The 15,766-nt window shown below is 40.7% G+C and overlaps 1 protein-coding gene across 2 annotated transcripts; it reads right to left on the bottom strand.

The window, feature by feature from the left end:
• On the bottom strand, positions 1 to 15,646 carry BCL2L15 (BCL2 like 15). 2 transcript variants are annotated; one of them, XM_064372679.1, is made up of 5 exons: positions 12,285 to 15,646; positions 8,535 to 11,536; positions 7,830 to 7,951; positions 2,822 to 3,043; positions 1 to 1,877 (listed from the first exon to the last, which is right to left on the bottom strand). In XM_064372679.1, the coding sequence occupies exons 2-5, from the start codon at positions 8,659 to 8,661 to the stop codon at positions 1,860 to 1,862; spliced, it is 489 nt and encodes a 162-aa protein (XP_064228749.1). In that variant the 5' UTR covers positions 8,662 to 11,536; positions 12,285 to 15,646; the 3' UTR covers positions 1 to 1,859. The 2 variants fall into 2 exon arrangements, with proteins under 2 accessions (XP_064228749.1, XP_012322052.2); XM_012466629.3 differs by having other exon boundaries at positions 8,535 to 8,700.
• Positions 15,647 to 15,766: the final 120 nt, after the last annotated feature.

The raw sequence follows: 15,766 nt of genomic DNA, 5'->3' as shown, positions 1-15,766 counted from the left end.
TTCAAATACATAGACAAAAGTTTATTTTATAAACAGAATAGCAACAGTCAAAGTAAAAATTTTGATTTTGCCTAAGAAGTCAAATAACACAAAACTCATCAACTTGAGTTTATAGGAATACAAGGGACAAAGGAGTACAAGCATCTTAATTGGTTGCCAAAAATATAATTTCTACTAAAGAGAAACAAGACATCTCATTGATGGATTACTAACCTGTTGTGATTTAACTAGGAATAGAGGAAAAAGCATAACTTTATTTATTTTTATTTATTTATTTTGAGACAGAGTTTCACTTTTGTCACCCAGGCTGGAGTGCAATTGATGGGATCTCAGCTCACTGCAAACTCCGCCTCCTGGGTTCAAGTGATTCTCCTGCCTCAGCCTCCTCAGTAGCTGGGATTACAGGCATGTGCCACCACGCCTGGCTAATTTTTTGTATTTTAGTAGAGACAGAGTTTCACCACATTGGCCAGACTGGTCTCAAACTCCAGACCTCAGGTGATCCACCCAGTGTGGTCACCCAAAGTGCTGGGATTACAGGCGTGAGCCACTGTGCCCAGCCAAAGCATAACTTTAAAAAGTGAAAAAATTGGCTGAGTGCTGTGGCTCACGCCTGTAATCCCAACACTTTGGGAGGCTGAGGCAGGCAAATCACCTGAGGTCAGGAGTTCAAGACCAGCTTGACCAACATGGAGAAACCCCGTCTCTACTAAAAACACAATAAATTAGCTGGATGTAGTAGTGTAACATTCCAGTTAGTAAATATTTTGCACTTAACCAGCCATACGGTATCTGTCAGAATTATTCAACTCTCCATCGTATTGCAAAAGCAGCCATGGGCAATATGTAAACAAGTGACTGTAGCTCTATTCCAATAAAACTTTATTTACAAAATAAGACAGCAGGCCAGCTTTGACCTGTGGGCTGTAATTTGTCAATCCATTCTCTAAAGTAATGCCTGTCATACTCCTCTGTATGTACATCAGAATCACCTATAGAACTTTAAAAGGTAGGTTCCTAGGCTCCAGCCTACCCCTACAGAATCAGAATCTCTAGAATGTGAATTAGCAATTTAATACGGTCCTCAAATGGTGTGTGAAGCACACTTTTTAAACTCTGTGCTATGCAGCTAGCTTCATCTAAGGGGTGGCCTTGCTGTCCTATATGTGGGCCAGCACTTCCTGCATCCTGCGGCAGTAAAAATCAGTAACTTTTATTTTCTTTGATCTTCTGAGTAGAAACAACTGTTTGGTTTTTTTTGTTGTTGTTGTTTTTCCTTCCATCTCTAAAATGCATAAAATAGTCCCTCTCAGGTGAAATTAACATGAAGTTTAGGTACGATTTTGAATGAAAATATTCAACTTAAAATAAGATTTTCAACCCAAAAGCTTCCTGAAATCCTTTAAATTGCAAAATTAGTGGACAAGATTCTTACCAAAGGACAGGGCTAAATCTTAAGTAATAGTTTCCATTGTTCTCCCTTTCTCTCAAAATATCTCCAGCAAAGGCCTGCCCTGTTGCTTGTAATTCCACTACTAATAAGTCATTACTTCATGTCTGGAGGTCTTTGCTTCAACAGAACCTCATTAAAATTCATGTGAAAACAGAAAGTAGAAAATCTCTGTCTGTGGTTTGTGTTGACAAAACAAAACAAAACAAAAAAAACAACTCTGTAGGCCTCTGGCAGCTGCTCCCAACTTTAACAATCAGTAAAAAATAACTTATTCAGCCAAGTTCAGTTCTGATAAAATGAAAAAAGTGGGTTTTTTTTTTTGTTTGTTCGTTTGTTTGTTTGAATGGCCAGGAATCAATCAGTAAACGAGGAAGTGATGTTCAGTCCAGTGAATAGCTCCACCTCTTCAGCTCTCCAGATTTTCCTAGGAAGGACAATGAAAATCTTATAGTCAAAGGAATGGCTTTCAGGAACTTCCTAAGAAACCAGGGAATGATCTGCAAATACTTCTAGGAAATGTAGCTCTTATTAAGGTTTTCATTGACCCTGGAAATGGAAAGGAGTGCTCTATGACAGCAGAAGTTCTAATGATTACTAAAACATGGGCTTAGAATACCTTCTACAGTCACCACTACAGCAAAGACTGTTTTTACTTTTTTTTTTTTTTTCCTGAGACAGATTCTTGCTCAGTCACCCAGGCTGGAGTGCAGTGGCGCTATCTCACCTCACTGCAACCTCTGCCTCCTGGGTTGAAACAATTCTCCTGCCTCAGCCTCCTGAGTAGCTAGGATTACAGGCATGCACCACCACATCCAGCTTATTTTTGTATTTTTAGTAAAAACAGAGCTTCACCATGTTGGCCAGGCTGGTCTCGAACTCCTGACCTTGTGATCTGCCTGCCTCAGCCTCCCAAAGTGCTGGGATTACAGGCATGAGCCATGGCGCCTGGCCAACTGTTTTTTCTTAGATACTATTAAGGTAATTCTGACTTCCTTAACATACACATAAAGATGTTATGGAAAAAAAAGACCCAGAAATTTACCAGAGAACAGAGTGAAGCCAGGCTGAAATTAGAACTCTACCACGAATATACTTTATAGATGATTATGGGTAGGAAATGAAGATTAGCTTTACAGTAGTCAGCAGGCAATATTTTAGGTAGCATGACTCTGGAGTCCAGCTCCCACAGGCTGAGCTTCTGTCTGCTCCACTATTTCATAGAAAGAAAATCCAGGCATTTTCGCAAAGTAGGGAAGCCTGTTTCTTGTTGGTTTCCAATTTACAAAAAGGGTCAGGAATTGGAATCCTAGGTATTAGTACAAAAACAGTGCAGATACCTAGCAAAAGCAGGAGCCCCAACATACTTACCCAACCTCCCTGGCCCTGGATGAACTCCCGGATGGCTCTGTTCCCATTGATCATACCCGTCATGGAGATAGCCACCTGTCTCACCACTTCAGGAGCTATGTGAGCCACACACTCAAGAAGTTTCACTGACACTGCCAGAAAGGCTCTCTCATAAACTAAGCTGGAATCTGAGCCACACCAGGTCCTGCTGAGAGATTCCACCGTACTCTGAATAGCTCCTGCCTGAGGAAAGACGAAGTATCAATAGAGTATCACTCAAAAAGTGCAGGAGGCTGCAGGCGCAGGAATCCAGTAAAGCGATTGTTTCTAAAAGAGTGCCAAATGTGCCATTGGTGGTATCTAAGGAAATCTGAGAGGGTAGATGGATAAAAAGAATATTTTGTTATCTTAATGGGCATTTGAAAATACATAAGTAGTACAACAGCTGGGGCTGCAAATAAAAGAAAAAAAAATGCACAAGTAGTTCATCAAACCCATGATTTCAGGTCTTCGCTTAGGTTAAACAAAATGAATAAAAAACAATTTGAAAGAAAAATATTAAGTATGTGATGGTCCAACTGGTCAAATTGTAAAGGTACTGCTTGAATGACTAGGAAATGTCTGGGTAACTCTAAAGCTTAAAAAAAAAAAAAAAAAAAAAACAAAGGTTGGGTGCGGTGGCTCACTCTGTAATCCCAGCATTTTGGGAGGCTGAGGCAGGCATATCACCTGACGTCAGGAGATCAAGACCAGCCTGGCCAACATGGCAAAACCCTATCTCTACTAAAAATACAAAGATTAGCTGAGTGTGGTGGTACAGGCCTGTAATCCCAGCTACTTGGAATGCTGAGGCAGGAGAATCACTTGAACCTGGAAGGCAGAGGTTGCAGTGAGCCGAGATCACACCATTGCACTCCAGCCAGGGTGACAGAGCGAGACTCCTTCTTAAAAAAAAAAAAAAAAAAAAGGCCTAGTACAGTGGTTCACACCCGTAATCCCAACCGTTTGGGAGGCAAAAATGGGAGAATCATAGGAAGTCAGGAGCTCAAACCAGCCTGGGCAACATAGTGAGACCCTTTCTCTATGAAAAATTTTTAAAAGTAGCTAGGCATAGTGGCACATGCCTACAGTTCCATCTACTTAGGAGACTGAGGTAGGAGGATCACCTGAGCCTAGGAGATTGAGGCTGCAGTGAGCTATGATTGCAACACTGCACTCCAGCCTAGGTGACAGAGCAAGATTGTCTCAAAAATAATAATAATTAAAAATAAAAAAAGGCCAGGAGTGGTGGCTCATGCCTGTAATCCCAGCACGTTGGGAGGCTGAGGTGGGCAGATCATGAGGTCAAGAGATCAAGACCATCCTGGCCAACATGGTGAAACCCCGACTCTACTAAAAAAATACAAAAATTAGCCAGGCGTGGTGGCATTCGCCTGTAGTCCCAGCTACTCGGGAGGCTGAGGCAGGAGATTTGCTTGAACCCGGGAAGTGGAGGTTGCAGTAAACTGAGATCGCGCCACTGTACTCCACCCTGGTGCCTGGTGACAGAGCGAGACTCTGTCTCAAAAAATAAAAATAAAAATAAACTAATAATTAATTTAAAATAATTGAGTAGCTCTTTCTTTTCCTCTTTCCTTTTCAAAAATAGGATCCAAAAGCCATTAGGTAGGTCAAAGCAAGATCTGTGGGGATTTAGGGAGGCCAAGGGTGGTCAGAGCTGAGTATCAGAACCCAAACAAGCTAAAAAGGACATCCATGTGGGAGGGCACCTAGATCTTGATTTCTAAATATCATTCTCCATTAAAAGAAACCAGAGCTTTCTAGAGAATGGTTTATCTCAGTTTGGGGCTAGGCAAGTATAAGATCTTCTGTTAGAAATTAAGGAATACTCAAATAATAATAGAGACACATCAAAGAGATGCAGTCCAGAGTGAAAGGACTCCAACTAGTTAAAACCTGGATGATTTGAGCATCTAAATAAATACTGATGTAACAGATTATAATCCACTGAATAAAGTAAGAATTCATGGGTCCAATGCTGATAAGAAATGAATGCATTGAAATTTTGATGAGATACGGGATATTTACATAGTTTCAAAGTAACTCTATAAAACACTTATTAATTACAAAGGAGAAAAGAGTAACTTTATAGTGGAGAAGTCTTACAAACACCATCTTAAGTAACTAAATTTAACATCAGTACTGGAACAAAATGAAATCTTGTGCCAATTGATGCAATGCACTGAGAACACAGCACTACTTCTGTGATATTCCTACCAAAGGTACATATCCTGAATTTATTCAAGAAGAAGCATTAAACAAACACAAGTTAAGGGACATTCAACAAGATAGACCAAGTGTCAAGGTCATGAAAATCAAGGAAAGACTGAGGAAAAATTCCAGATTGAAGGAAACTAAAGAGACATGACAACTAAATGCAATCTGTGACCCTGGCCTACAACTTTTTACTATAAATTACATTATCGGGACAAATGGCAAAACTTGAATGAGATTTAAGGACTAGATTATAATAAATCAATGAATTTCCTGGTTTTGATTGTTAGATTCGGTTACATTAGAGAATGTCCTTGTTTGAAGGAAGTATAAAAGTATTAGGGGCTGATGAAACATCATGTCAACTCCTTACTGTCAAATAATTCAAGACAGAAATTATTTGTAACCTTGCAACTTTTTCCTGAGTTTAGGGCTATTTCAAAAAATATTTTTTTAAGATTAGAGTGCAATGGCACCATCTTGGCTCACTGCAACTTCCGCCTCCTGGATTCAAGCAACTCTCATGTCTCAGCCTCCCGGAGTAGGTGGGATTACAGTTGTGTGCCCCACGCCTGGCTAATTTTTCTATTTATATTTGTATTATTTATTTGGAGAGAAGGTCTTGCTCTGTCGCTCAGTGGAGTACAGTGGCAGGATCTCAGTTCACTGCAACCTCCCTCTGCCTCCCGAGTTCAAGTGATTCTCCTGTCTCAGCCTCCCGAGTAGCTGGGATTACAGGTGCGCACCACCATGCCCAGCTAATTTTTGTAGAGACAGAGTTTCACCATGCTGGCCAGGCTTGTCTTGAACTCCTGACCTCAGGTGATCCACCCGCCTCAGCCTCCCCAAAGTGCTGGGATTACAGGCATGATCCACAGCACCCAGCCAAAAAAATCTGTTTAGTGAGAAAAAAAGTCAACTCAGCTATCAATTACCTAGGATAGCCTCAGGGCAAGCAACTGGGAATAACAGGTCCACTTCTGCCTGAATGTAGCGTAGGCATACTGCCCAAACTGTGTACAGCAGGAAGAATAAAGCATAATGGTGCAGGAAGAATAAAGCATAATGGTAAGAGTGTGGTTCTTTTTTTTGAGACAGAGTCTCACTCTGTCGCCCAGGCTGGAGTGCAGTGGCACAATCTCAGCTCACTGTAACCTCCACCCTCCAGGAGTCAGGTGATTCTCCTGCTTCAGCCTCCCTAGTAGCTGGGATTACAGGCATGTGCCACCACACTCAGCTAATTTTTGTATTTTTAGTAGAGACGGGATTCTCCATGTTGGCCAGACTGGTGTTGAACTCCTGACCTCAAGTGATCCGCCCGGCTAATTTTTGTATTTTTAATAGAGATGGGGTTTCACCATGTTGGCCAGGCTGGTCTCAAACTCCTGACCTCAAATGATCCACCCAGACGGGTCAGGTGTGGTGGCTCACGCTGGTAATCCCAACACTTTGGGAGGCATGAGCCCTGGTACCCAGCCAAAAAAATCTGTTTAATGAGAAAAAAAGTCTGAGGTGGGTGGATCACCTGATGTCAAGAGTTCAAGACCAGCCTGGGCAACATGGTGAAACGCTGTTTCTACTAAAAATACAAAAATTAGCTGGGCATGGTAGCAGGTGCCTGTAATCCCAGCTACTCGGAGGCTGAGGCAGGAAAATCACTTGAATTTGTGTGGCGGAGGTTGCAGTGAGACTCGGTCTCAAAAAAAAAAACACACAAATTCTTATTGAGAACTTATTATACATAAGGCACTGTTACAGGTTGTGTGAATATGTCAGTGAACAAAACAGGTTAGATGTTTGCTCTTGTCGTGTTATATGCAGATGGGGGAGAGGTTGCTGTACCAATAATAGCTTCCATGATAACTTATTCAGAGGCATAATGATTAAATGAGATAGTAATAGCACATGCTAAGTGATAAGTTAATATTAGCTGTCATTGTTGACATAAATCAGCAACCTCTCCTAGACTTTAATACAGAGTCCAAGTGGTACTGCCAGTAATCAGCATTCTGATGAAAAGCCAGTGGGCTGCTGTAGGGCTTATCCCTCATTGCATCAGACTTGTAAACTGCCTATCATTCCTGTATATACTTCACTGCTGGACCCTGAGAGGAAAAGATGCCCACCCCAACAGAATAACTATCAAAATATGCATAGGCTGGGTGCGGTAGCTCACACCTGTAATCCAAGCACTCTGAAGGACGGAGGTGGGTGGATCACCTGAGCTCAGGAGTTCAAGACCAGTCCTGGCAACATGGCAAAACCCCATCTCTACTAAAAATAAATTTTAAAAAAATTAGATGGGCGTGGTGGCACTTGCCTGAAGTCCCAGCTACTCAGGAGGCTGAGGTGGAAGGATTGCTTGAGCCCAGAAGGTGGAGGCTGCAATGAGTTGAGATCACGCCACTGCACTCCAGCCTGGGTGACAGAGTAAAACCCTGTGTCAAAAAAAAAAAAAAAAAAAAAAAGATATTATACTTTGCCAAGAATAAAGTACTATAAATGTGCTCTACAAACACTAAGCACAGCTCTGATGAAGACCAAGTAGAAGGTTCGTCAGCCTATGCCAAAAGTTTTCCATCTCTGTACAACTTAGGTTTTAGCAATTGGAGAATTCTTGCTATACCTCCTTGGAATATATGCCCCCAAATACTTTCACAGAACATTCCTAGTCACCTTAGTGTGGGAGTTGTAAGAAATGGAAGTTTAAAATAGAAAAAAAAGCAGTAACAATAGTACAAAGTAGAAACTTCACCTGTCCCTGAATGGTTTCTGCAATGACGCTTTTGGCAGAAGCTTCCAATTCTCTGTTGAACTGGTCACCCAACATCCGAAGGCGACCAGCGATGATTGCTACATCAAAAGAGCAAGACTCTCCTATGACAGAGAGAATACATTTGTTACAATCCGTGAAGCAAAGGCAAGTCCCAGGAATCTGGGCAATGAGAAAAAGTTATCTTGTCTTTTAAATAATTTTCACATAATTATCTCCCAAGAACTTAAATGTTCTGTCAACACCAATAGTCAGAAAGTTTCCCTTCATTGAGAATCTCTTTCACTTTAGGTGTTGCTGAAAGGTTAGAGTTTGCCTTTTGAAACTTAAAGGAAATAAAACATACTTTTTTTGAGACCAAGTCTCACTCTGCTGCCCAGGCTGGAGTGCAGTGGGGTGATCTCAGCTCACTGCAACCTCTGCCTCCCAAGTTCAAGCAATTCTTGTGCCTCAGACTCCTATGTAGCTGGGACAATAGGTGTGAGCCACCGCACCCAGCTAATTTTTGTATTTTTAGTAGAGATGGGGTTTCACCATGTTGACCAGGCTGGTCTTGAACTCCTGACCTAAGGTGATCCACCCAACTTGGCCTCCCAAAGTGCTGGGATTACAGGAGTCAGCCACCACACCCGACCAAAAACATACTCATATTGACCTGCAATCACCACCTCTGGCCAGGAGCCTTACCTGAATCTACTTCATCTTCACAGCCTAGGTCCCAGTTGGCAGCCTGCAATGTTGGGCTCGAGAAGTCCATGAGTAGAGTGTTCACAATGCATTCCGTTTGTTCCTCAAAAGTTTGGGGGCTCTTCATTTTAGATGTTTGCTGCCAAGTTTTGCTTTTCCACAAAAGCTGTTTTCAGCCCAGCAGAAAGTTAAAAACACTGGTAAATCAACAAATGTTTCTACTTATTGTAGTTTCCAGATTGGACATGTAGTCCTGGAACTTTTCCCACTAGCTTTCTTCAAACACAACTCCGCAGAAAGATGAGATTTCTCTGAAAGGATTACCTACTTAAAAGACTTCAAGTTCTTTATCTCAGACCACACCCTAACCATGTAAGATTAATGAATAACTTTTATCATTAGCCAATCTAGAACTGAAATAGGGTTCAGGAAGAGCCTCTGGGGTAATTTCATTAAGAAATGCTTCCTTCTTAGGTCCTATATATGGTATAATTTAAAGGAAGGTTTTAAAGTTACAGTGGACCAGCATTCAACTTCTGTTTATGGAACTTATTTGCCATAACCATACAATAATTATTTACCGAACAAGGAACTATACATGGCACTGCAAGTAATATAGAAAAATGACACAGGCACAATTAGGTGCTCATGAAGCTTACACTTCAGCAGAAATGACAGATATTAAATGACTAATCACATAGTTAATTGTGCTATTGAGATCAGTGCACTTTGATCAGTGCAGTGTAATAGGGAATCAAGACTTTGATAGTGTATTAGGGAAGCATGCCCAGGGGACTGGGAAGGCTTCTTTAAAACAGTAACATCTGAGATGAGCTCTGAGGAATAAGTAAGCATTCATTATACAAAAAGGAGGCATAATACTATTCTAGTTGGTCACGTAGCAGATTTAAAGTCTGGGAAGGTTTAAAAAGAAACTCAAACAACTTGGATTATAAATAGGGACAATACAAAGCATTTCACAGAGAAATTATGAGGATTAAATAAGATAACATTATGTGGAATGGCCTAGCACTGTCTGGCATACAATAAATGTTAAATGTCCTCCTTTTAGCCCAAGGCCTAATGACCAGGATGAAAGAGACCGGAGATTCTCTCTCTAGCAAAAGGATTTTCCTAACAGGCTTAGACTCCATCATTGTTTTAAGAGATCTCAGGGTTGGACACTTATCTGTAGTGGTTGCCTTCTTAATGTAGCTAAACCTAGATTTTGAGTCTGGGTCTTAGAAGCAGCAATCAAACCTATCAGCAAACTTATCACTCAAACCTGTCTGACCTGGTGAAGTTATTAACAGCTCCAACTAATAAAAGATTCAAGCACAGGCCGGGTGCGGTGGCTCACACCTGTAATCCCACCACTTTGGGAGGCTGAGGTGGGTGGATTACCTGAGGTCAGGAGTTCACGACCAGCCTGGCCAACATGGCGAAACCCATCTCTACTAAAAAATACAAAAATTAGCTGGGCGTGGTGGTGCGCACCTGTAATCCCAGCTACTCAGGAGGCTGAGGCATGGGAATCATTTGAATCTGGAGGCAGAAGTTATGGTGAGCTGAGATCACACCACTGGCACTCCAACCTGGGCAACAGAGTGAGACTCTGTCTCAAAAAAAAAAAAAAAAAAGATTGAAGCATAAACAGTAAGTCAGTTGTTCAGAATGGAATTTCTATCTTGCAAAATATCAAAGCCAATCTGATGTTTTCTTTTTCATTCTAAAATGCATGTGACCACTATACGCTTATTAAAACGGCCAAATCCAGAACACTGGCAAAACCAAATGCTGGTGAGGATGTGGGGCAGGAACTGTCATTCATCGCTGGTAGGAATGCAAAAGGGTACAGCCACTTTGGAAGAGTTTGACAGTTTCTTACAAAACCAAATATCCTCTTACCATATGATTTAGCAATTATACTCCTTGGTATCTACCCAAAGGAGTTGAAAACTTGTCTACACAAAAACTTGCACATGGATGTTCATAGCAGCTTTATTCACAACTGCCCAAACCTGGAAGCAACCAAGATGTCCTTCAGTAGGTAAATGAATAAATAAAGTGTGATAATACAGAAAATAGACATTATTTAGTGCTGAAAAGAAATGAGCTATCAAACCACGAAAAGATGAGGAGGAATTGGGTGATAGTTGGACTTTGGGTAATAATTGATGAGGTAAGTTCATCAATTATAACAAATGTACCACTTTGATTGGGGATGTTGATAATGGGAGATTATGCTTGTGTGGGGGCAGAGGGTATTTGGGAAATCTCTGTACCTTTGTTTCAATTTTGCTTTGAACCTAAAACTGCTCTTAAAAAGTCTTAATTTTTAAAAATGATCATAAATTGCTTTTAGAGTTAAGAACACAAATTATGTTCCCATGTAGTTAAAGTGACATTTTCTTTTTTTTTTTATTGAATAAAGAAAAGGACGACAGAGAGAGACCTAAAGTGCCATTCCATTTGTCATTATCCATTGCTCATTCTCTCTAGAGACAAAAGGGCTGAAGCTTCCATTATTACTAAGTAAGCTTCAGACCTCTATCATCACAAGGGCACTCAGAGAAAATTCTAGGCCAACCTTCTTTCACATTAGAGCTAGCCAATGACAGTTTAAGGATTCTAAAAAATACATTTGTGACATACTCCCAAAACAATATATAAAAGACAAAAATGTTTATGAGATCATCCAGTTGTCATTAAATAGCTTGCCCAAGTTCACACATCAGTAAGTGGCAGGATATAAATTTTAAACCAAGTCTGTCTTATATCAAACTCAAGCTTTCCTACAGTAATAAACCATCTTCCTCGTTTCACTATCAATATGCTTATGCTATCTTTGAAATCGAATCTTGAGTCCAGGGGTGGTGGCATGCACCTACAGTCTCAGCTACTCAGGAAGCTGAAGTAGGAGGATCACTTGAGCCCAGGACAAGGCTACACTGAGCCATGATCACACCACTGCACCCTAGCCTGGATGACAAAGCGAGACCCTGCATCAAAACAAACAAACAAACAAAAAATCCAATTTTGACTCCTTTACATTGTCTTGTATAATCAATGTTGTAAAGCTATAGGAATAGAGTACAGGCTCTCATTGGCAATGTGGAGTAAATTTTCCACCTTTGTTTACTTCTTCTGAGCCTTGAATATAGCACCCTCCCAAACCATCCCTTTCCCTCAGCCCACATACCTTCACCCTTGCAGTTCTAATATTGTGCTTTTAATTATTACTGAAAAATGATGAGGCCAGAATTTTTTCCATCAACTTGTTTCTCTTGCCACTCTGGCTACAACAATTTACATCCCTCCCCGAAAAGCTTCGTCTCATTATATCATTGGCTTAAAGTCCAGGATCTTGTCATCTATACCAGATGTGCATGTGGATGAAGATCCTTGGGTGCAACTCCCCTCAACATGGAGACTTGTAACTAAGAAAACAAGCAATGTGTCCCCTCTCCCCTAAACACCCTATATCTAAGAAAGGAATATAATAATCTTAACAGAACGCCTGTTCAAAAATAGGGAGAATGGAAACATATCACAGTTACTGATACATAACTATAAAATTATGGTAACTATGCAAATTATTGCCTCTGCAGTGTTCCAAAACATATTGTCTTTGTGGGACCTCATTATATGCATAACATACTGCTTACCTGTCAACTAAGAATGACATTAGAATGCCGCTGTTCTAAGAGCACGTATCGAATACCTTGTAAAACACAAACATCTACTTACATCACATCATCAAATTCCATGTCTGCAGAAGCTACAGAGAGTTCCTGGGGGGAAAATATTAAAAGAATTAGCTTCATAGTATACTTGAGCTTTAGTCATTTGGCTTATAATAAATTAGTAAAACCAGGCTACAGGAGAAATCAGTTCTTCATTGAGATCATCTTAAAAGTATATTTTCCAAAAGCAACAATTTCATATTCTATGTATGCCTCTTATAGAAAACCAACCAAGTACAATATAGTCTTGTAAAAGCTCCAATGGTTGGAATCACTTTAGTATTACTATTTATTCAGTTGCTGAGTCATACCAATTTACTCAATTTCCACCACCTGAATCCTGTTCCCTTGTTACACTTTGAATTGGCAGCACTTCAATTTTATTTCTCTTAGTAACTAATTAAACATTCACCATTTAACTGAACCATAAAAATACAGAAAGTGCACTTCTGAAGCTGTCCTTCCCTTTCCTATCCCTGAGGATCCAAAGTCTAAATCAGTGGTTCTCAAGTAATGGCAATTTTGCCTCTACCCCAGGAGACCTTTGACGATGTCTAGAGACATTTTTAGTTGTTACAACTGAGGGTTCTACTGGCATCCAGTGGATAGAGATCAGAGATAGTGCTAATAATCATTCTACAGTACGGAGGAAAGTCCCTCACAACAAAGAATTATCTGGCCTCAAATGTCAGTATTGCCACTTTAAAGAAATCTTGGTTTAGATGAAATTCCATTATTTTCCACATAGTTGATACAGTATCATAAAACCCATTTCAAACATCAATCCCAAAACACATCAGAATCTAATTATTTACAGCCATTCATTCAAGAAAGATTTACTGAGTAATACCATGTGGCAGGCACTATGGAAATAAAAAGAATCATTCTTAAAAGTTGTTCAGGCTGGGTGCAGTGGCTTATGCCTGTAATCCCAGCAGGAGACCAAGGCAGGCGGATCACCTGAGGTCAAAAGTTTGAGACCAGCCTGGCCAACATGGTGAAATGCTATCTCTACTAAAAACACAAAAATTAGCTGGGCGTGGTGGTGGGCACCTGTAATCCCATTTACTTGGGAGGCTGAGGCAGGAGATTTGCTTGAACCTGGGGGACGGAGGTTGCAGTGAGTCAAGACCACGCCATTGCACTCCAGCCTGGGCAACAAGAGCAAAACTCCATCTCAAAAAAAAAAAAAACAAAAAAAAAAGTTGTTCAATGGGGAAGACCATTCAATAAACAACTCACAACACCCAGGCTCTTACCAGAAAATTCAATACTGTCTGTTATTTATTCCTATTAAGAGCCTAGTTGAGGCCGGGTAACACCTGAGGTCAGGAGTTACCAGCCTGGCCATCATGGTGAAAACCTGTCTCTACTGAAAATACAAAAATTAGCCGGGCATGATGGTGCATGTCTGTAGTTCCAGCTTCTTGGGAGGTTGAGGCAGGAGGATGGCTTGAACCCAGAATGTGGAGGTTGCAATGAGCCGAGATCACACCACTGCACTGCAGCCTGAGTGACACAGCAAGACTCCATCACAGAAAAAAAAGTCTCATTGAGAGAAGTGATGGGTGAAAAATTACCTGAAGGATATGCGTTCATCTATCTATCTAGGTAGTAGAAATCCTTGAATTAAGCTGGATGATGAAGGCTATATACTTGAATCATGTTATCTTAAGTCCTTGAAGAAATGCCTTCATTAAACACCATGTTATTATTATTATTATTATTATTACTGAGACAGGGTCTTGCTCTGTCAACCAGGCTGGAGCGCAGTGGCATGATCATAGCTTACTGTAGTCTCGACCTTCTAGGCTCAAGCAATGCTCCCACCTCAGCCTCCCAAGTAGCTGGGACTACGGGCGCACACCACCACACCTGACTAATTTTTTACTTTTGTAGAGATGGGGTCTCACTACATTGCCCAGGCTGGTCTCAAACTCCTAGCCTCAAGGGATCCACCTGCCTTGATCTCCCAAAGTGCTGGGATTAAAGGCATGAGTCACCATGTCCAGTTTACTATTTTTGTATGTGTTTTTTTGTTTTTTTCATTGGATAGGGTTTCATTCTGTCACCCAGGTTGGAGTGCAGTGGTATGATCACCACTCTCTGTAACCTCAAACTCTTGGGCTCAACCAATGCTCCTGCCTCTGCCTTTTGAACAGCTGGGATGCTGGGATTTCAGGCATGTGCCACCATGCCTGGCTAACTCAATTTTTAGAGACAGGTCTCACTGTGCTGTCCAGGCTGATCTTGAACTCCTAGCATCAAGCAATCCTCACTTCTTGGCCTCCCAAAGAGCTGGGTTACCAACAAGAGTGACTGCACGCAGTCTAAGCTCTATATTAAAGTCATGCTCTCTGCTTTCATTGAAGAATACTGTAAGAAAGTCATGTGAAACCCATTCCTAACTTCTCGTAGGATCTTGTACATATCTTAGCGTTTCTTCCTCTCTGATAACAATTATAACTGTTTCCCTTAACTCTGACTGCTAAATCACCTATAGAGACAAATCAAGACTCAACTATCATCTAATAGGCCCATATAGCCTGAACATTTGTGTATTTCCCCATTCCCAACCCAGCTGGTCTTAACTGGTATTTTAATTTTTTCCATTCTGGATTTGCTAGTCTCATATTTTACTAGCATTTTATTAGATTTGTTCTTGCCGTAAGTTGCTTCAATGTACAAAATGTGGTCAGATAAGAACAGAATAAAAATTGAGGACAAGCAACAAGAAACAATGACAATACTATTGCTAGAGGTATGCTCTGGCTACTATGACAGCTTGAAGGAAACCCCTAATGAAGGCAGTGAGGGTTACAGAAAAATTCCTGAAAGAGTTCATGAGTGAGCTGAACACTGAAAGATAGACTAGGTGTTAAAGAAGATATGAGGGTGAAAAAATGTTCTAGTCAATAAATAAAAGCAGGTTTAAGTTAAAGCACAGAGGTGAAAGAAGCTGGTGTATTCAGGGAACTGCAATGCAAATGGTTTGCTTCTATCAGAAGAGAAGGCATTTTGGGAGTGGCAAGACTTGACACCAAAGAGGTATATTAGATGACATTAAGGACTTTGGACTCTGGTCTAAAAAGCACGATTGGAAATATGAGAACAGTTAGGAATTTACTACAATAATCCAGGGAGGAAAAGATGACCCCCATAAATGATGAACCTGTCAGTTTCCACACATCAACCATCTTTAATTACTAACACATTTCCTAAAATTGATTAGGAAATAATCCAAATGCCATCCTCACCCCATCCCCTTGCCAACATTTACCTTTACAACATCATCATTGATAAATGGGGTCAATTGCCAATAGGAAAGAAATTAATAAATCAATCTTCTTTGGCCAAAAATGTAAGAATCCTGATTCCTAGATTTTCCACTCTGTTTTGTATCTGATATTATCTGGACTTACTGGCAGCTCTAATAAGAAAGACTAAGAAACTGTGATCGTTATTCATCTTACTCTGGACAAGAAA

This window comes from Aotus nancymaae, unplaced genomic scaffold, assembly GCF_030222135.1.
Source record: "Aotus nancymaae isolate 86718 unplaced genomic scaffold, 86718_ANA_hifiasm-v0.15.2.pri h1tg000007l, whole genome shotgun sequence".
NCBI classification, from domain to species: domain Eukaryota; kingdom Metazoa; phylum Chordata; class Mammalia; order Primates; family Aotidae; genus Aotus; species Aotus nancymaae.
Note: the sequence above shows the minus strand (reverse complement) of the source record. Positions and strands in the feature narration are given on the sequence as shown.